The sequence below is a fragment of the Phoxinus phoxinus genome (genome assembly GCF_949152265.1).
Source record: "Phoxinus phoxinus genome assembly, chromosome: 6".
Classification (NCBI taxonomy): Eukaryota; Metazoa; Chordata; class Actinopteri; order Cypriniformes; family Leuciscidae; genus Phoxinus; species Phoxinus phoxinus.
In genome coordinates, this window is record NC_136881.1 from 37,089,320 (window position 1) to 37,111,096 (window position 21,777).

Here is a 21,777-nt window from a genome sequence, read left to right on the forward strand (position 1 = left end):
TACTTTAAATGAGTGTCATCTAAATTAAACTAATCCAATAATACTTCAATTAATCATTAATTTACTTTTTTTGTATATGCACGCCATGCTCAAGTGATTAGGGTTAAGTTACCCAATTGTCTCCTCAAGAGTCAGTAGCACCAAAATCAGTATTATCGATCATCCCTCCATCTATACTGGCATGGATTATTAGTTGCATTCGTTTATTTATTCCGAATCTGCCCCGACTCCCCCGCGTACATGTAGCCGAATGCATATTGAACGAACTAACCGGACCGTGTCTCTGCTGCCGATGTGTTTTTAGGTACCGTAGTTTAGCCAGCGCCTCTGATCCAGTGCTCTCCGGCCCCCGGAGCCCTCGGCAATCTGCATGTGTTATTTACAGATTCTTTTCCATTATAAAAAACTAAAACGTTTGTAAAGAGCAGCACCTGATTGAATAAATGATGTTCTTGACTGTACAAAAGATCCTGGTGTGGGTTTTGTTTCATGATGGGGGAAATGACCACCGACTCCGTTCTTTGCAATAAGGTTTTATTGATCCCAGAAGAGTTTTACTACAGTAAATCAAACTTAATTACTAATAAACAGGCCCACGTGAAATCTGCATCTAAAGAAAGTTCAACACATTCCTTTATTAAAGAATTTGATTATACATTATTCAGCCAGCAATAAAAGCATAATACTCTGTTGCGCTTTTAAACATTTTTAAAGCCATTGCCCACACATTGAGATTTCACGTCGGCCTGCTGATAGGTAAACAGAAGCGTTGTCTGGCAGTTTGGCTACTACATTAAAAAGGAGCATTTGTACTGTGCTATGAGTGAAAACGATGGCGAACTGATGCCGAAGGCTCTTTCTGTCTGCACAAGGTGAATGTTACAAGACTTTTACTTCCAACACATCAACAGAGGAACCCATTGTCAGCTTTACACTGATATGCTTCAGGAAAATCTCTTTTTGACAGGACTTAAGAATCTGGCAGTACAAAGTATCATCATGCTGGTACAGGTCTCTATAGTGAGCTTTAGTGTGCCAAAAACCTCTTTGTTGCTGTATAAAGGTACAGGTTGGTCCTCTCGTGTTATACAAGAAAATATAACAAGATCTAACGTCTATGGAAAATGATCCTTCTTCATACTCATGACCTTTGTTTTGCGGTTCTGACAAGTTTCAATACAAAGTTGTTGTTTTTTTTAAAGTCAACATGAAATTGACCATTTACATTCTTGTCAAAGATTTGTAAATGTACGGTATTCTGTGCAATCTTTCATCAAAATAACTTGTCAGGCGAGAAGGAACAAATCCTTTTTTTCAGACAAATTCTACATTTTTGTATTTAGATTTCCGGTTTTACGTAACACGGCGGCCATTTCATGTTGACTTTAAATAAGACGAGCAAATTTAGTATTAGGACAGTCTTGTATTTCACGACATCCTCCATCAGTGTACATTCAAACGATCATCACTCAGATTATGATATTCTACACGATATGGATTCATTTACAAAACAGCATCAATTCAGGTCATTTGTGTTCTGATAATGTTATAGAAATGCTATTGGTTGCACTACTTATTTCATATATTTTAATGTTATCGACACATTCTTTAGAGGTGTGTGCTGGGAGAAATACATAAATAGCTCTGGGTTTTAGAGAAATATATAAAATCCTCCATTAGACACATTATTAGTCCTTTTCCCCAACTAAAAACAAGCAAATGCGTATGCCTACCTCTAACCTCCTCAGAGCCCATAATACTACTATGAGAGCGTTTGCTTTCAATTGATGCTGATTTAGTCAAATATTCCCTAGGGGAACGCGCGCGCGCGCGCACACACACACACACACACACACACACACACGCACGCACACACACGTGCAAGCACACCCCTTCAACATGCTAGAGTGCATTCAACCCAAATGCCATCAATTCCATTGGAATTTGTTCACCGTGTGATTGCATCCGCCCCGTCCCCGACCGGTCTGCCAGTCTCCCCTTGACTTGTAAACTCAAAGAAATAATGTCCCGAGTAGATGCAGTGCTTGTGTGGTGGCGGGGGGTGGTGGGGGGAGGGGCACATGGGCTCTCCACGACTCTCATTCGTCATCGAAATTCTGATTGAGCAGGAAGTTGGCGGCCAGGTTCTCGTTCTTCTCGCAGGCGAAGTAAGCCTGGACCGCCAGAGCTTCTGAAAACCCCAGAGCTTTTAACTGGAAAAGACACACGGACAATCTAGATGATTCACTTCCCGTCTGTATGACAGGGATATTACAGATTAAAACATTTTTGTCACTTTAATTAAAACTGAAATAAAATGTATACCTTAAAGGGATAGTTCACTTTGAAATTAAATTTTGGTATGTTTTAGCTTACCTCAAGGGCATCCAAGATGTAGATGTCTTTTTTCCGCAGTAGTTTCAATTTTTATATTTTTAGGTCAAACCGTTCTTGTCTGTCAGTCATATCATGCAGGTCTACGGTCACTGTCTCAAAGAGCATGCACAAATTAAACAATTCGCCATCGTAAGTACACATTGATGGCCTAAGACACGAAACGAGTGGTTTGTGTGAGAAAACGAACGGTATTTTTATAGTTTTTACCTCTTATACACAGCCAAGTCCAAGTGATCTGAGGGCGCGGGCGCTTCCTTCTGTGTGACGTGTACACAGACTGGTGCATATATATATATATATATATATATATATATATATGCACTTTCCTGTAGCTCAGTGGTAAGAGCATTGCGTTAACAACGCAAGGTTGTGGGTTCGATCCCAGGGGATTGCACATACCTATGTATAAATGTATAGGATAATGCAATGTAAGTCGCTTTGGATAAAAGCGTCTGCCAAATGCATAAATGTAAATATATACATTAGATGTCGCATTAATATGAACTGCCGTAGCCAAGGCGACATCTAGTGTATACATCTATGCACCAGTCTGCTCACACGTCACACACCAGGCTGCGCTCGCGCCCTCAGATCACTTGAACATGGCTGTGTTACAAAAGGTAAAAACGATATAAATACTGTTCGTTTTCTCACACAAACCGCTCATCAACGTGTACTTACGATGGCGAATTGTTTAATTTGGACTTCTCTGTGCATGCTCTTTGAGACAGTGACCGTAGACCTGCATGATATGACTGTCAGATAGGGGTGGGCGCTATACCGGTATGAACGTGAATACCGGTATTATGTTGTGCCATGATATGGATTTTGCAATATCGTGGATACCGTATATTCATGAATTAAAATGTTGCAGGTATATTGTTTTGGTCAATTTGGTACTCTTTACAACTTTTAACACTACTAATGACATACAGAATCGACGCAGAACTGAACGTTTAACCTTCTCCTCTATTGTGTCCAACGCGCGGAATGCACAGGCATTAATAATCAAACACCGAGAGCGCGGTAACAGTCCAAGTTAATAGAGCACAAACCACAACAACATAAAGCGACGCGAGCACATGCAACTGCAGTTTGCGAACTTGTGAGATTAATAGGGACTGCAAAAGTGAACAAGATGAGCAAATATGCTGAAAGTCATGTTGAAGAGCACGAGGAAGAATTGGTTAAAAAGAAGGGGGGCTCCTCTGTCGTCTGGAACTGGTTTGGATTCAAAATCTCTGACATCGACCAACAAACAGTACTATGCAAGTTGTGTCGCCGTGTTGTTGCAGCCAAAGGTGGAAACACCAGCAATCTTTTTAATCACTTGAAAACCATGCATGTCCGCACATATGAGGAATGCACCCAAATGCGTCCAGGTCCAACAGATATTCCCAAAGACGGAGTACGCGCGAAGACGGCTCCCACTCAGCAATCAATTAAGTATTCATTCGCTGCCGGTACTCGTTATGACAAGACGGGCAATAAGTGGAAAGCCATAACAAGTGCCATAACACATCACATTGCGAAGGACATGATACCCATTCAAACTGTGGAGAAAGAAGGTTTCAGAAAGTTGATTCAAACTCTGGATCCAAGATACGAGATCCCCAGCCGTAAATATTTTAGCCAAACATGCCTGCCACAGCTTTACACCGAATGTCGGGAAAAAGTTTACAACGAAATAAGTAACGTTGCATTTTTCTCCACCACTGCCGATCTATGGTCAAGCCGTACCACAGAACCCTACATCAGCCTTACAATCCACTACATTGACGGTGAATGGAAACTGCAAAGCAAATGCCTACAAACTTCATATTTTCCTGACGACCACACTGGGGAAATAATCGCTTCGGGTCTGAGGGATGCACTTTCGTGTTGGGGTTTAAAAGAGTCACGTCAAGTATGTATGACAACCGACAGTGGATCAAACATGATCAAAGCACTGCAGCTGAACAACTGGACACAACTTGGGTGTTTCGGACACAGGCTGCACAATGCCATTGGTAAGTTTCTACATTTATGATGCAGGCTATTAAAGAAAAATATATAGCTATAGTTAAAATCGTCTAATCTGAGCATTCATCTAGAAATCATATTTATTGAATCATATAGGCTAATGTGGGTATACATGTAGGCTACAAGGAATGTGTATTAATGTGTAAAACAGGTAAAAGGGAGAACAAAATATTAAATAAGAACAATATAATATATTCATAATTATAAATAAGTGCTGCCGAAATTAGCGCGTTGACGTATGCGATGATTGTCAGTTTAACGCGGTAAAAAATAATGAACACAGCATCCGTTTTTTTCTGTCATCCTTTGGCTTACATTATATGATCACGCTCTTATTCTTGCAATGCTTTTAAACAATTCAAGCGCGACAAGACACAAGAGAACGCACTGTCTGTGAATGTCCTGTAGCTATACTCCTGTCTGACACACACGGGACACAGAAAGACGTGCACCAGTATCGCGCACACATTTTAGGATTAATCTATGTTTAATTTATAGTTTATGCAGTGAAGTGCATAAATAAAGTGTTTGATAACTTTATTATAGCCAATATTTCCTACCTGTTAGACAGGTATCAATAGGCTACAATACTGTAATGTTGAATGTATATTCATTTGTTTAAAAATTCATAGAGACAAAAGTGTCAGTATTAGTTTCAGTGATAATGGTCTTCATTCATAAAAAAAAGATGCAATTACAAATTCTGAATTTCAACTGAAATTACAACATTACCCAGATAGCACACTGACCGACATCAGATCAGTCATGCTCTATTTCCCAGCTCCGTTACGCCATCTCTTTTGCATTTAAACAGCAAAATGTCTTTTATAATTAACCATTTTGATAAAGAATATGATAAAAATATGAGAAATGGCTGGTCTTTTTAGACATGTATAGTAGAGCTGTAGGCTGCACAATTTAAAGCTCTCCGTCTCAGACATGCCCAGCACTATCGTTCGTTTTTAAAGGGATGAGCAGCAGCTCTCCTGTGCTGCACGCGCTGAATTAAAGCATATAAGTATTTATATATACAAATATGAAAAACTCTGTTTTAATCACTATAATAAATTACAGAAAACGTTTGATTAATTAGTTATTTTTTTTAATCGATTGACAGCACTAATAAAAAAATATAAATACACTTAAAATTTTAGAAAAATAAGTAAAGTACAAGTAGTAAAAGTGAGAGCAGTGTAAATGTTGACAGTTGAAGTTGTTTAAACATTAGTACAAGATGTGCAAAAAGGCCAGAGCCATGCTCACAGAAAGTGTAACCGTCTGAGTATATTTTTCATACGTGATAACTCTCTCTTGTATCATAACTTAGTTGAATGTGAATATATATGCATAATTACAGTCTAAATGTTCAGTGTCCATGTTGTAAATTAAACTGGTTGTAATTACTGTGATTTTTATTGTCATTCTATTGTAATTATTTTTCACCCTATTATTTTTATTACTTATGTGCAATTTTCAGAAAGGAGTGTCCAAAATGAAACCCGGATTTCTCGGGCCACAGGTGTGTGCAAGAAGATAGTGGGCACATTTTCTTATAGCTGGAAAAAACAGAAGGCCCTGATGAGTGCACAGATGGAAAGAGGCCTGCCCCCACACAAGCTCATCACAGAATCCCCAACCAGGTGGGGATCTCGTTTGCAGATGATTAAAAGAGTCCTGGAGCAGGAGAAAGCCATTACACAAGTCCTGGCAGCAGACAAAAAGACACGGCACCTTGTACCTACGTGGCAAGACATCATGGTCCTGGAGTCAGTCACCGCAGCACTAAAGCCACTCCAGGAATTTACGGATGCCCTGTCAGGAGAAGCATACGTGAGTGTGTCCTATTTGAAGCCTGTCATCCATCTGTTAAATACAGAGGTTTTGAATCCAAAAGAGGGTGATACCGAACTGACCCAGGATATCAAGACTAAGGTTCTCGATTACTTGAATGACAAGTATACTGACCCAGCAACAGATGAGCTACTCACCATGGCTACCTTCCTTGACCCAAGGTTTAAGACCATGTACATATCCACTGAGAAGCTTGAGGACATTAAGGTAAGAGCTGCCTCAGAGACGGAAAACCTTCTGGTGGAGAACACTGGCCTGGTAGAATCATCATCTCTTGCAGAGGATCAACCTGAAAGGGAGAGAGAAGCAGCCACGGCTCCAGCAGATCCACTACCATCAGCCAAGAAGCCTAAGAAGAGCCTTGGAAGCTTCTTTAAGAAGACCAGCAGTGCATCTGCCTCTGCCTGTTCACAAAAGCAGATCATTGATCAAGAGCTAAACAGCTACATTCTGGCAATGGCACCAGACAGTGAGACTGATCCTTTGGAGTGGTGGCGATTTCATGAATCTAATTTCCCACGTGTGAGTTGTCTGGCAAAGAAATACTTATGCATTCCTGCCACAAGTTCGCCCTCTGAGAGGGCATTCAGCACTGGGGGAAATGTCGTCACCTGTAGCAGGGCGGCACTGAAGCCAGAAATGGTCAACAGACTGGTCTTCCTGGCACGAAACTTGTGAAGAAGAGAAGTTGATGCGATGTGAAGTTCCAATTGATACTTGATGGCTGAGGCTTGAAGTTTGATAAATAAGTTTGTATTAATGACCTTATTTTTCATGTAGTAATTTTCTTTATCTCATATGTACTTTAAATACAGTATTTTATTTAATTTTACATAATATTTAATTTAGGCCTAGCCAGGCCTAGCTTGTGTTGCATGTTTGCACAGTTTGAAAAGAAACAATTGCACAATGAAAAAGAAAAACTTAAAGAAAGTTGTTCGTACTAGCTAAGGGTTCAAAAGATTTGTTTGAAAACATTAGTGTTATAACATATTTTAGTTTGTAATTACCGTATTTTTATCTCCTGTGTTCATTAAATATTTTATTTCAATGTATGTAATATTTAATGTATTTCATACCGGCCTACCTCATGTTGCACGTTTGCACGTTTTAATAAAAACAATGGCTCAATAAAAAAAGATTGTTCTGGTCTATTTGCAATGAAATCCCTCACCTTTTTCTAGGTATATAAGGTTAAAATACATATTTTGCCTGTATTTTAAGGTGTACTAAAATGTGATTCCAATTTTTTATTTTTTTTCTCATATCGCGATATAATATCGATATCGTCTGAACAGTGAAAAATATCGTGATATGAATTTTAGCTCATATCGCCCACCCCTACTGTCAGACAAGAACGGTTTGACCTAAAAATATCAAAATTGAAACTACTGCGAAAAAAAAAAAAAAAACCTACATCTTGGATGCCCTTGAGGTAAGCTAAAACATACCAAAATTTAATTTCAAAGTGAACTATCCCTTTAAACGGTTTTATTTCAGCTAGTTGGCAAGGAAACATTTCTCATTTTCATTTAGTTGATTTAGTTGTAAAGCTAGAACTGAAATACAAATAAATAAAAACTATACGACGGGATAATCATTTTGGAATAATTATGATTTTTTTTTTATGTTTTCAAAGAAGTTGCAGGCTGTATTTATTTGATCAAGAATACAGTAAAACAGTAACATTGTGTATGTAATAATATTTCACAATATTAGTCTTCACTGTATTTTTAATCAAATAAATGCAGCCTTGGTGAGCAGAAAATATATTTTTTTTAAAGAATGTATTTTTTTTTAACCAACTATATACTGACATTAAAAATAAATAAATATATATTTTTTTAATTTAGTCATTTAAAAATAAATAAATATATATATATTTTTAAAATATGAATAAAAAATATAATAGTATCATCTCAATGATACTAAAATAACACTGGTATGACGCATCACATACTAAGCAGCAGAAATGAGGAAGTTACAGTTTTTCTCGATTGCTTAAACACATTTCTTGAAACTATGCCTCGTATTCTCAGAACAGTTAACACAAATCCATAATGTCTCACCCAATTCCCCAAACATCCTATTTTCAGGTCAAAATGAAGCTCTACATTCAAATCCATTCACTCTTGCTGAAAAACCAAACTTTGCCCTCAGACTGGACACACAAGCCATAAAAATCACACACACTACAACATAGTCACACACTGGTGCAATAAATTCAAAACAACATTTTCAAAACTGGTAAGTTGCTTGTGGTTCTCCCCCCTCACAAACCTTTTTTCACTTGATGAACACAAAAGACACAACCAATGGATACATTGGCACATTTTTATACATTCATGTACTACAGAATACAACACACAAATGTTTTCCCTGTTTTACTCTTTTTTTCTTTTTTTTACTCCTCTAATTTTTTTTTATATTTACTTACGTAAGATGTGTGTGACCATCATATGACAGTAAAAGAGCACACACAAACCTTATTCTAATATGGAATTGTACTGGAATGGTAAAGAGTGTTGGTCGTGTCAGGAGGGCCTCCACTCAAGGATACAATATGATGAACAAGTCTAAGAGTTCCACGTATGGTTGAAATACCATCATTGGCCTAGAAAGATAACATTCTGGGAGTCAAGTCTATAAAGGAGAAAGGATGCTCTCCCTTCACTGTCACACTCTGCAGACACTCAGTGTGACTGTACGACTGCTGACCTTTACTTGCAAGAAAATAAACCTCATCAAAGACAATTGGAAATGTTTGTCTCTTATTCAGTGATATCATTTTGTTTGCCACCACACCTCCATGAAGGTTTTGATGATGGAGGCGACGGTGAAGTGACTCAAATTTGAAGTGACTCCCTCATAATCATACCATTGACAAAGACATGGTCAACTAAAGTGGTTTGAATTTCATCCGAGACTGCTTGTCTTCTTGCCCTTGCCCTTGCCCCTCCTCTTTCTTCTCCTATCTCTCCTCGACCTCTTCCTTCATGTCTTTCTGGATCCATTGTTCCAAAACTCAACAAACTGATTCGGGCCCTTTTATCTATCTATTGAAGGATCTGATTGATGTGTGTTAAATTTTGACTCTTAGTGTTTTCACCTGGGTAATTGTGTGCTAACTGAGCTGAATCTGTGCTGACTTGAGTGAACAATATTGAATACTAGTGCTTTCTAAATGATCACATGGTGTAGGCAATGAGAAATAAAGGGATTTGTGTGTACAGTTGTGCCGTGACAATTCAACAAATCTGACTCATGTGTCAAAACCAGGGAATAGTGTTTATAGTTTAGTGAAATGGGTGTGCTTTTTGATAAATGGCATTATGGTTTTGAAATTTTAGTTCAAAAGCCTGGTTATAGTGTTTAAGCAATCGAGAAAAACTGTAATATCTAATCTATCAAGGTTATTGTACGTGGCGTTCACTCACCCTCTCGATGGCTTCTTTCTCCTGTTGCGTCACTTGGATGTAACTCTCGGGCGTCGCCTCGTCACCGATAGCACCCAGATCTCCAAACTCCGCCCCCTCTCCACCCTCGCCCTCGCCCACCGGTGCGTTCAACATCTGGATGAAGCGCTCCTGATGCTGGCTGATTTGCTGCGGGCAGTGACACATGATCACACCGTGAGTTAAAGGCTTCACACAGGCACACACAGACTGAGGGGGTGTTGTCGTCACCTGCAGGAGTTCGGGGTTCTCCTGTCCCAGCTGCTGCAGGAGGGCCGGCAGGAGAGACGGGTTCTGCTGGATCACCTGCCTCATGCTCTGGAACTGAGGCTGAGAGCGCAGGAACTCCAGGGGGTTCTCGCCTGCAGCAACATCACGGTTATTATTAGTCAACTCAAGCTAAAGCCACAACAAGAGAACATTTTTTTGTTGCTTGAAATAAAACCATCTAAAAGAAAAAATCTTAAAAAAAAATATTTATGTGACACTGGACCACAAAACCAGTCACATGGGTCAATTTTTTTAAATTGAGATGTATGCATCAGCTGAAAGTTGAATAAATAAGCTTTCCATTGATGTATGGTGTGTTAGGATAGGACAATATTTGGCAGAGATACAACTTTAAAAATCTGGAATCTGAGCCTGCAAAAAAAAAATCTAAACATTGAGAAGTTGTGCATTTATGTATGCGATTGTGCTGCATTCACTCGCAAAAATAAATGTTTTATATATTTACGGCAGGAAATTCACTAAATATCTTCATGGAACATGATCTTAATATCCTAATGATTTCTGGCATAAAAGAAAAATCTATAATTTCACTTAATTTTATATCTATAAAATCACTTAATTTATTTTAGCTAGTTGCCAAAGCAACATTTTGTTTTCAGCTAGTTTAACTTGATGTACTAAAAATAATTAAAACTGAAATTTAAAAAAATAACTAGAAAAAAAAAAGTATAAAAATGACAACACACATTACTGAAACTTTCAAATGAAAAATATAAACATAAATTGATACTACGTACTTAATGACACTACTTATAAATAACAGATAATGAAAATATATTTGCAATGACTGTAATATTGCAATGATTTAAATGTGCATTTTATTTTATTAAAATCATTAAATCCCCATTAAAAGTTTTACAATTGGTTCTTTACAACCAAGATACACATTCAAAACTACTTTTGGTTACGCTTTATTTTAAGGTGATGTAGTTGCATTGTACTTCCTCAAATAAGTACCGAGTAATATTAATTAACTACATGTCCTTCCTATAGAGTTATGGTTCGGGTTTGTTTTAGGGTTGGTTAGTTGTAGTTATGCATAATTTACTGGTATTACTATAGTGAGTACATGTAGTAACGTCACCTTACAATAAAGTGTTACCTAACTTTTAAACTCAGCAGTAAAAATGTCTTTGTAAGTTTGCATTGATTCATTTTCAACTATAATTCAAACTTCAGAATTTGCTAGCGTCATCACTCAATAGTCACGAAAGTCTCAGCGTGAATTTTTTTCTATTGATTAAAATGTAACATATCTTACATATCATATTGTTGCATTTATGTACAAATTATTACATATTATTTTTGTGCTAACTAATTAAAGAACCGTGTCGAAATTTGGCTTGATTATTTTTGCTTAATGTACAAAACCATTCAAAAGTTTATATTTCTAATAAATGCTGTTCTTTTAAACTTTCTATTGAACAAAAAAAAATTTATCGCGGTTTCCACAAAAAATATGAACAGATTTTTTCTGCAGGATTTATGAAGGTATGTTAGATTGAACGGAACACGATACTTTAATATGTTCTCTAAATGTAAATGTCTAGGGAGAAAACCGAGTTGTATTAGCAACTCCCAGCAGATATCCGTTACTTTAATACATTTTACAAAAAAAAGCTTTTAATCTCAAAACGCTAGGGGTGTAACGGTACATGTATTCGTACCGGACCGTTTCGGTACAGGACTTTCGGTACGGTGCACATGTGCACCGAATGCAATCTTTCACGTAAATTAGGCTAGTTTTGTGTGCGGAACATACGTCAATTCCGAGTTTCCACACGAACATATTAAGTGTCGGAAGTCTCCGCGTTGCACTGATTAAATTGATCGGAAATTTGTTTATGTTGCTGTGACAACGAAACACGTGCAAGCGCGCCTGTGTTAAGAGCGCTGATGCGCTCATCTGTGGACATTTCCGAATGCCTTTCTGTTAAAAGCGGGCTTTCCACACAAACAAACGTACATGTGTCATTAGTATGAGAAAAAAAAAATTGGATTTTAACTCTCGGGTCGGGGTCGGACATAAATATTGCATAAATAAAGATCATCACCACATACACGGCACGCTCGCTTTAGCCCTTTAGCCCAGCCTCTCGCTAGCTAGCGTCACGGCCAATATTGGTTTGAGAGTATTTTATTTAGTGGAGAATTTTGCAGCAGTATTTTATTTCTTATTCTTTTTTTATTTTATATCTTTTTTATTTATTAGCCTAACGTTATATTTTATTAAAAAGTGTGTTTAAAAAAGTGTAAACAAATTGTTAAAAAAAAGTTTATAGTAAACAACCAGCAGTTTAATGTTTTGCATTTCTTTCCCTTACTGTACCGAAAATGAACCGAACCGTGACTTTAAAACCGAGGTACATACCGAACCGTGATTTTTGCGTACCGTTACACCCCTACAAACTGCAAAAAAGACACAGCATTTAAAATACGAAGTCTTGTTTACTGTGAAGCACGATTATGATTAAAACAAGAAAAATCAACTTATTTCAAAGGGATGTTTTGATAACTCAATGACAGATTGTTTTTTGTTTGTTTTTTAAGCATAAACTCACTTCATTTTGCTCATTTTCCTAAGACTTCATTTAACAAGTGCATCTTAATTAAATGTCTCTTCATTTAAAGATGTTTGTATCGGAAAACGAGACAAAATTGCATGCAACATTTAATGCCATGGCTTATTTCTGCTCTGATTTAAACCCTTTCAAAGGTCTTCATTTGTGTAAGGATGAATTGAGACGTTTTAAGACTTAAAAGCCTGGTTTCACAGACAGGGTTTAGATTAAGCCAGGATTAGGCCTTAGTTCAATTAGGAAATTTAAGTAGCTTTTATAAACGTGCCTTAGAAAAAAACATTGCTGGTGTGCATCTTGAGTCAAAACAATGGCACTGACATAATTTAAGATATATCAGTGCAAGTTGCTTTTAGTTAAAACAGCTCAAACATGCATTACTAGACTTAAGCCTCGTCTGTGAAGCCGGGGTTAAGACGCGCAGAAAGCCTGTATTGAGCAACTGTTTGAGAAGAAGATAAAAACTGTAAACTTGTAAAAGTGTGGAGTGAGATCGCTTGAAATGCTGGTTCCTCTCACTGTAAAGAAAGCACATGTAAGTGAGTCAGCAGCTCACCTTCAGTGGCCGGTGTGTCTGTGGGGAGCTGGACTGGAGCAGGACGGGTCTCCTGCACCGGGACAGTAGGGATCCCCTGAAACAACACACTCAGATTCGTAAAACGTGCACGAGAATAAAAATGAGAACACAACCTGGCATTATAAACGCATTAGGAAGCCGCACTCACGTTGAGCAGATACTCCACAGCGCGGTGAGGGTTGTTATAACTGGCCTTGAGCGCAGCCACCACTTTATCTCTCTCATAGCCCATAGACATGATATTTGTGAGCATGGCGTCATACTCTTGACCTGTAACTACAAAAAAACACACACGCAAGAACATCGGAGAGAGAAAGACTGGATTTTTCCCAACTGTGTGTTTGTTAATGAATGCTTCTTTACAGATTTGCTGCAAATTAAGCATCCAGAAAAGTTTTTTGTAAGAAAGTCTGATGAAGGCAATGGTTTCTACTTACCTAATGTTGAAGACGCATCTTCCCCATCAGCCACCTGACCTGTGCGACTGCAAAACACACAAACCTACATTAGAATCAATTCTTTATATGATTGAGGGTGCTGTTCGTATAGTACAAATGCTCAGCGACAAACATTAAAGTCACCATGAAATCAAAATTCGACAATTTCTATATTTTTTAAATGAATGTGTCCTCATAACATTAAAATCAAAATAACTTCCACTTCCTCTTGCAGCTCTTCTCTTCTCTGATGACGCGTTTACTGGCGTGAGGGGCGGGGCCACCTGTCACTCACATGAGATCCACCAATAGCAAACCACAACCATCCAATCAATTCCCTATGGACAAAATCAAGCCCCGCCCCACATTTGTTCTGGTTTCGAGACGCTTTTTTACGTTACAATAGACAAGAAAAGTCTATCACAACTTGTTTTATACCAACTTTAATTTTAACTAGCATTGAGGGTGATTTTAAATATGGGTATATCCAGTGTTCGGAAAGTTCACTTTCTACATGAACTACTTCAAAGTTCAGTTCACAAATTTTTTAATGAACTAGTTCAGTTCATAGTTCATACTTCAATTTTGAACTAAGTTCACAGTTCCAAAAATGAACTAGTTCATAATTCTTTTTTTTCCATATGTTGCTGTGAGCTATTCATTTTCAAAATGATTGCCACAGCCCATATAGAACCACAGATAGCAATTATTTGATCAGTTTTAACACCGAAGCTATCCGTCAGATGTTTCCCATCCTCACCGACCTTGTCATAAAACTCGTTTAAATGTATACATCATACATCTACATGCTGCTTTTTGTTCTGATGTAGTGATGAGTCGTTCATGAACAATCTTCCTTCTGTCACGTGACAAATGAACGAAAGACTCGGAAGGTAAAGTAATTACCGGCATGTTTCCTGTAAATTATTTTTGACTGCATTATAATGATTTCTTAATTCAGAATATGATCAAGATTGCGTAGGTGGATGTGTTGGGGGAATTTGCCAGTTAATAGTATAACATTTAAAGCACCTTAAATGAACGAAATTACTCGAAAAAAGATTTGTTCATTTTGATGAGTCAGTAGACACTGGTGGCTGGTGTTGCCAGATTGGGTGTTTTTTTCCGCTACATATTAAGGCCCGTGTACGGGGTGTTTTAGCCGGGTTTTCGCCTGGAAGGCTCTATAGAAATCTGGCACCCTATTGAACGAAGTTAAACTGAGTGTGCCGTTCACAGACACCAGAATGAACGAGTTCACAGTAACGTTCATCAGGCAGTAATACAGTACGTTCAGTTCACGTTCGCCCAAAATATAAACGAGTTCCTGTACTATCGTTCAATGAACGCGTTCAGGCACAACACTGGGTATATCTAAAAGTAAAAAAAATTTTTTTTAGTTTTTCATTACTACATTCAATCACTGGCTGTGTTTACGTGAATACTCGCAAAGACCGGCATTTTGACATAATTTTGTATTTGACTGTTTAAGCGAAATAGGCAGCGAAAAATAACTCATTTTATAACTGAGAATATAACTATTAGAATAGAATTATAACTGGCTTTATGTGCCGCAGTTTGGGTGTGAGCACAAAATCTGCTGGAATAAGTAAAATGATGCGCAATACGCACAATCCCACACCGAAATTCAAGCCCTGTAACAGCAACACTATTCATCCGGAGCAAATGAAACGAGTGAGTGAGTGAGTGGAGGCAGGTTTGTATCGCGTATCTGTTCTGTGGAAAATTAGTATTACAAGTGTTTTGTGACCAAAATCTAAGATTACGTATGATTCATTAACTTATTAGGGAAACATATTTTCACTCTCACATGAAAATAATGTAAAGCAGTCGTGCCCATTCAAGCAAATATATGTACTGCGGTATAAATACTATTGAAAAATATAGAATTTCTGCAAGAAATCATAGTTTAGTCTCACTCTTCGGGACTCTGTACAGGTGAGACGGTTGCAGGCGGGTCGTCTGAACGCTCGTCACTCGGGGTGGGGATCGGGATGGCTGCAGGGGCCGGAGGAGGAGGAGGAGGGGGAGACGAGGAAGAGGAAGACGCTGCGACAGATTTGGGTGGTTCTGAGGGCGGGACGGCTGGTCCCGCTGCTTTCGTCTGGACGGAGAAAAATCAAACAAATTAAATGAGTCCTGATCTTTTTAACTGCATGATTAATTTCCAATTCTGATGGTCAAAAACATTTGTGTCATCTGACCTTTGACACCATCACCACCACAAAGTTCTTCTCATCGATTTTGTACTCCTTGATGGGCGTGTCATCCTGCAGGATCTTCCCGGCATAGATGAGCTTCTGTCCTGCTACGGGAAAACTGTCTCGGCCCTTCTCAGCCTCGATCTTCTCTTTCAATGCCTTCACCTGAGGAAAAACGATCATTTATAATTGTTCAAATCATACATTTACGTCAAAATACACTGTATTTTAAGCAACCACACATCCTGTCATAATATTATTATAACAACATATATATACTGGACGTATATATAAATCTTAAATCCTATAACATACTGTAAAACACCAACATGACAAATTAATTTACACTTTAAATATACAGACATATTTCTTATCATCTATCTATCGCCCAGCTGATCCCCAATGAATCATATATGAATTAACGTCTTGAATTGACCCCTTCTTCGCTCGAAATACGCTGCTGTCATGGATATTCATTCACTCAGAGCACTTTTACTTGCTGTTAACGTATTTAAATGCGCGTAAATAAACGCGTAAATACCGTCTGGTCATCGTCGATGTCTATTTGAATGGTCTGCTGCTGCAAAGTCTTCAGTGTGATCTGCATGACTGCTCTGCCTCTGTCGTCTTCTTTCTTCTTGATTCGGGACCTTTGTACACTTTTATATCCAAAGGAAATGTTTGGTTTTGAAAGCGAGGGACAGTTAATAAGCGATTACAAATGTAGCTCTCTAGCTAACAAGCTAAAAACACGCCTGTCAGGTGCGCTGCGTCATCTTCTTCGGTGATGGTTTGGAAAGCCAGGCGGCGCTGAAGAAGGAGTTCTGAAACACACCGACACCCTTCGGAATTTAGGGGAATTACAGTTTGAGTTGTGTTTTGGAATAATGCGATAACGGAAAATAAATAAATAAATATATATATCATGAAGATTTTAAAATGTATTTCTAGAAAAGTGTTAGATATACCAAAAGCTAAATTGGCTTCCTTATGTTCCCAAAAATACCAAATATTTGGTTTCAATTGCAGCTTTCTGTGCAAAACTACATTACCCACAATCCACAGATCAGCCGACTTCCGGTCCAAGAGTTTGTAAACAATGAAAGGAGATATGGAGTCGTCAAGAGGTCTTACCTAAAAATATTGCCCTGCACAGGCCATAATAACTGCATATTATATGTCATGCGTATGCGGGCACACCCGCGAGGATTAAACCAACCGGGAAGTGAAGGTTTACCAGGAATACGGCTTTTTAAAACATCTTTTTTTGTGTGTGAAAATCGAAACCGTTGGCTGGCGAGGTGTTTGTTTTTCTACATAGACAGACATCAGACACAACGGGCTGCAGAAAGGACGATCCGTGAACAGAACTGAGTCATTTAAAGGCCACACAGGCGTGAATTTGGAGGGTCTGTTGTGCCGTTTAGGGTCAGCTCAATGGGGAACTGTCTGTCTTCTCAAGGCGCTGATGATCTGTCCTTGCTGAACGAGTCCGAGGGAGCGAGTCTGCCCGGAGAGCCTCCGCCACCCTACCAGGTGTGTGTGTGTGTGTGTGTGTGTGTGTGTGTGACAACAACAACAGCTCTGTCCGAGCGACAGACATTCAGCTGCTCACAATACTGTCTGACTGCAGACAAGCTCAGATTGTTTGCTGACTGTTATGTATGGTAGTAAAGAGCACTGTGTGTGATATTAAATTACTGTGTGTGGTAAAGTTTTCTGTTGGCACTTGGCAGGGTTTTGAGAAAAGCAGTTGGTCATACACAGTAGATATGCATCTTCAGCAGGTTGTATTAATTGTGACCTCTCTGACTGTGAAACATGTATCACCATTGTTTTGGGTGCTTTGGTAACGTTACTTCAATGGCATTCTAGGATATAAATGCCATATTAAGATATTGTTAAAGAATTTAAATAAATAAAGGTATATCATAATTGTTATAACATAGCCTATGTTTAATATATAATAAAAATAAGCTAAATAAATAAAGTGTCTGAGTTTTGCCAGAACATTTTTCTGAAAGCCTGCTTTACATTTTAAAGAGATACTTCCTTAAAGTGCAACACATCTATACTAATTTCATTAAAACTACAAAACTGGCAACACAACATATTTGTTATGACATTTCCATGATTGATTTACAGTGTAGAGTTTTTGAAGTTGTATTTACTGTCACACTTAATTAAAAAAAATATGTAACCCTTTATTTTAGAGTCCTTCTTACATACATGTTCTTATTGAAGTGATAACAGTGAATTATGCATACTTACTTGCGGCTAACCCTAAACACAACCATATTGTTATTGATTTCACTCAGTACTTAAAAGTATAATTATTACTCTGTAACTCTCTAGGACTGAACTTTCTCTAGAGTGTTTGCAATGCTTTGAATGCTGCTGCTCCTGATCCGTTCCTCCTGTCTAATGGGCTCTAACCACACGAGAGCTTTATTAACGATGTGATCAAACGCTCGTGACCCCCAGGAGCAGGTGCAGGTGCCAGTGTACCATCCCACGCCCAGTCAGACACGCCTGGCCACCCAGCTGACGGAGGAGGAGCAGGTCCGTATCGCTCAGCGCATCGGCCTCATCCAACACCTGCCCCGCGGGATCTTCGACCCGGGCTCAGAACCCTCCGACAAGAAGATCAAAGAGTACGTGGTATCCAGGGCAGTGTTGGGGAACGTTACTTTGAGAAGTTATGCATTACAATATTGTGTTCATCCCTTAAAAAGTAACTAATTGCGTTGCTTAGTTACTTTTTTAGATAAGTAATGCGTTACGTTACTTTTGCGTTACTTTTTTTCACCTGGGCTGGGCTTTTATTTATTTTTTATAACAAAAAAAAGTTGTATTTTTGGGCAAATGTAAAGACACTTTCACTCTAAAAGTGAAATGAATAAGCCTCAGGCTGAAGGAAATGCACATTCACGTGTGTACAGTAGAGGGCGCCGCTCAAGCAAACCTTTCAGCTTCTGCTGTTCTGGATAAATAAGATGCAAGAGAAAAAAGTTTAACTCTTAACTTTAGCAATAAAAAAAAAAAAATCTATAGTCATTTTTGCTTATGGTTTAACTGAATCATCGAAGGTCAGAAACAAGTACATGGTCAATAAAGTGAGATTAAATGCATTTTTTTTTACATTTATTTAACCTATTTAGTTATTGGAGGTACTTTGCATAATATTCTGATTCTGCATTTCACTGATTTTATTAACTTTGAGGAATATTGAATCTTTTTTGTGTGCAAGTGAGATGAGTAAATGCACGCTCACATTTAGTCTAGAGCTACAATAACCGTCATGTTTACACACACAACTAGGGCTGCATAATGATTAATCGTTTGCAGAATAAAAGTTTTTGTTTACATCATATATGTGTGTGTACTGTGTAAAATAATTATGTATTTATAAATACACACACATGCATGTATATATTTAAAAAAATATTTACATGTTTATGTACATTTTTATATTTAAATATTATTTATATTATATATAATTATAAATACTTAATATATAAATAGATTTTTTTCTTAAAATTATACGTGCATGTTTGTGTATTTATATATACATAATTATTATACACAGTACACACACATATATGATGTAAACAAAAACTTTTATTCTGCAAACGATTAGTTGCGATTAATCGTTATGCAGCCCTACACACAACGCCTCTGCACTTCGATTTGTCTCAACATGGAGACGAGAGAGCCGTCATGGGAACACAAAGTAACTTGCGTTACTTATATTAAAAAGTAACTCAGATATTTTGTTGTACATTTTTTAAAGTAATGCGTTACTTTACTAGTTACTTGAAAAAGTAATCTGATCACGTAACTCAAGTTAATTGTAATGAGTTCCCCCCCGACACTGATCCAGGGAACATCCTAATGTGTGTGGAAACTGTTTTTAGTTTGAAGTATGAAGTAAAAATGTTACTTCGTGACGTCTGCCCCCAGGTGTGTGATCTGCATGATGGACTTTGAGTACGGCGACCCGATCCGGTTCCTGCCCTGCATGCACATCTATCACGTGGACTGCATTGACGCCTGGCTCATGCGCTCCTTCACCTGCCCTTCCTGTATGGAGCCGGTCGACGCCGCACTGCTGTCTTCCTACGAGACCAACTGAGAGTGCCTGCGCATCCCGAGGGACATGCCAATGATAATGCAATGAACACGCTGGGGACAGTAGAATGAACAGATAAAGGTGGCGTGACTGTGTGTGTGTGTGTGTATGTGTGCTGACAGACTGTAAAAACAGGATCCAGTGTTGCATTTAAGAGGCCTGTCACTTGCATGTCAAAGCGCTTTTCGAACACATATACATGTGTACAAGTTTCGCAAAATGAAAAAAAAACAAAAAACACTGAAGCATCTCTAATGAAGATAGAGTGTTTTAAGGGCCGATTTAAAGAGTCATTTAGGGTTTAAATGAATCAATTGTGTACTTTATTCTTTTTTCTTCTAATCGAATTAAATGTGCAATCGCGTCCCTCTGATTGGATATAAAACCCGCCCATTCTGCCAATGAGATTGTCCCTTTCTGAACTTGACAAGTCCGGTGGGCGTAGTTTTATTTCTGCTAGCTGTGAATGTGCCTGTTAAGGCTCTGAAATTATAATGCTGAAAAAACTTACTTACATGAGCAAACCTGATTTACAAGAGAACGTGTGCCATGATAATGTTTTTCTTTTAACTCGCAAGCTCGTGATGCACTAACAGGTGGTAGTTTTACATATTTTTTCCTGGATTTTCTCCGTTCTCTGTCCCTGATCACTATGGATAGATGCACCCAAATAGCTTAATAAATGACCAGTGTGTCGTGATGCATCGTTTTGTGTTCATAACGGGGTCGGTGATGAGGTTGTTTATTGGTGGACTCTGAGTTTTGCCTTGTCAGCTGCTGTTTTCCAGGTTCTGGGATGTAAGTTGCCTTTTTACACTGGTTTTTGGATCATCTTTACTCTAAATGCTTGTTTTTTGGTTACATGTTGGATCTTGTATGTCCCCATTTAGCTTCGCCTTGACCTTGCCTTGTCTGTTTGGATAGAACTGTGGGGGGGACCGTATTTAGTCGGTTTCCTTTATTTTTTTTAAGAGAATAATAATGATACAATCACCAAACTTTGTGCACCTTTCTCAAATGTTGCTGACTGAAAGTCGACATTTACAGTGAAGGCTTTAAAGTTGTTTCATGTTATTTTCATGATTTGTGCAAACTCTGAAATAACTAAACTTTACTGAAATAAAAAGTAGTACATGTTTCAGTCAGTTTTGATACTGTTCAAAATGTCTTTTCTGTATGTTAGCTGAATATATGACCTTATACCTGTCACAGTTTGAACTGCTTGTGCAGAAAGGAAGACTTTCATCTTTGTTGTTTTGTTTGCTCGCTTAATCATGTTAATCGGACTGAACAGTGTTAAAAACCCCATGTTTGGCGTCAGACTATATTCACAAATTATCCCATACTGCTCAAGCCTCCCTTTGTATCTTTGTACTGAATCATTGTGACTTAAAATGTGACTGAATTCCTAAAACAGCATCTGAAAATCTTGAAATCTACGTATACTGCTCTTAGATATCATATTGGATGAGTTACTGTACTTCATTTTCTTCCCCGTTGTCCGATTCAGAATTGACACGTAGCTCTAGCACAACACAAATGTAAAAACAGATGTAATAAATATGTGAAGTACAATCATCACAACATTATATTTTGTTTCACAATAAAATGAATTTAATTTTTAAAAGAGTTGCTTGGTGCCATATAAATGTGCATTTGCCAACAAAAGATAACAGACATGCTATTAAAAGTTCTGTTTTGTTCATGTGCAATAATGGCACAAGAATAGGGTTATATAACACAATAAAGGTTGCCAAATTCTTTAAAGTTTTGTGTGATTCTGTCTTTTATTCGCAAATAAACAATGCATGAGA

The 21,777-nt window shown here is 38.0% G+C and overlaps 2 protein-coding genes across 2 annotated transcripts; one reads left to right on the forward strand and one right to left on the reverse strand.

The window, feature by feature from the left end:
- Positions 1 to 523: 523 nt before the first annotated feature.
- On the reverse strand, positions 524 to 16,506 carry rad23aa (RAD23 homolog A, nucleotide excision repair protein a). The gene is made up of 9 exons (XM_079615552.1): positions 16,373 to 16,506; positions 15,835 to 15,996; positions 15,550 to 15,734; positions 13,610 to 13,656; positions 13,321 to 13,448; positions 13,152 to 13,227; positions 9,957 to 10,087; positions 9,708 to 9,875; positions 524 to 2,213 (listed from the first exon to the last, which is right to left on the reverse strand). Exons 1-9 carry the CDS (start codon positions 16,436 to 16,438, stop codon positions 2,100 to 2,102), a joined length of 1,077 nt encoding a protein of 358 aa, XP_079471678.1. The 5' UTR covers positions 16,439 to 16,506; the 3' UTR covers positions 524 to 2,099.
- Positions 16,507 to 16,627: 121 nt separating this feature from the next.
- On the forward strand, positions 16,628 to 21,733 carry rnf11a (ring finger protein 11a). Its single transcript, XM_079615554.1, has 3 exons — positions 16,628 to 17,367; positions 18,316 to 18,485; positions 19,795 to 21,733. The coding sequence occupies exons 1-3, from the start codon at positions 17,269 to 17,271 to the stop codon at positions 19,964 to 19,966; spliced, it is 441 nt and encodes a 146-aa protein (XP_079471680.1). The 5' UTR covers positions 16,628 to 17,268; the 3' UTR covers positions 19,967 to 21,733.
- Positions 21,734 to 21,777: the final 44 nt, after the last annotated feature.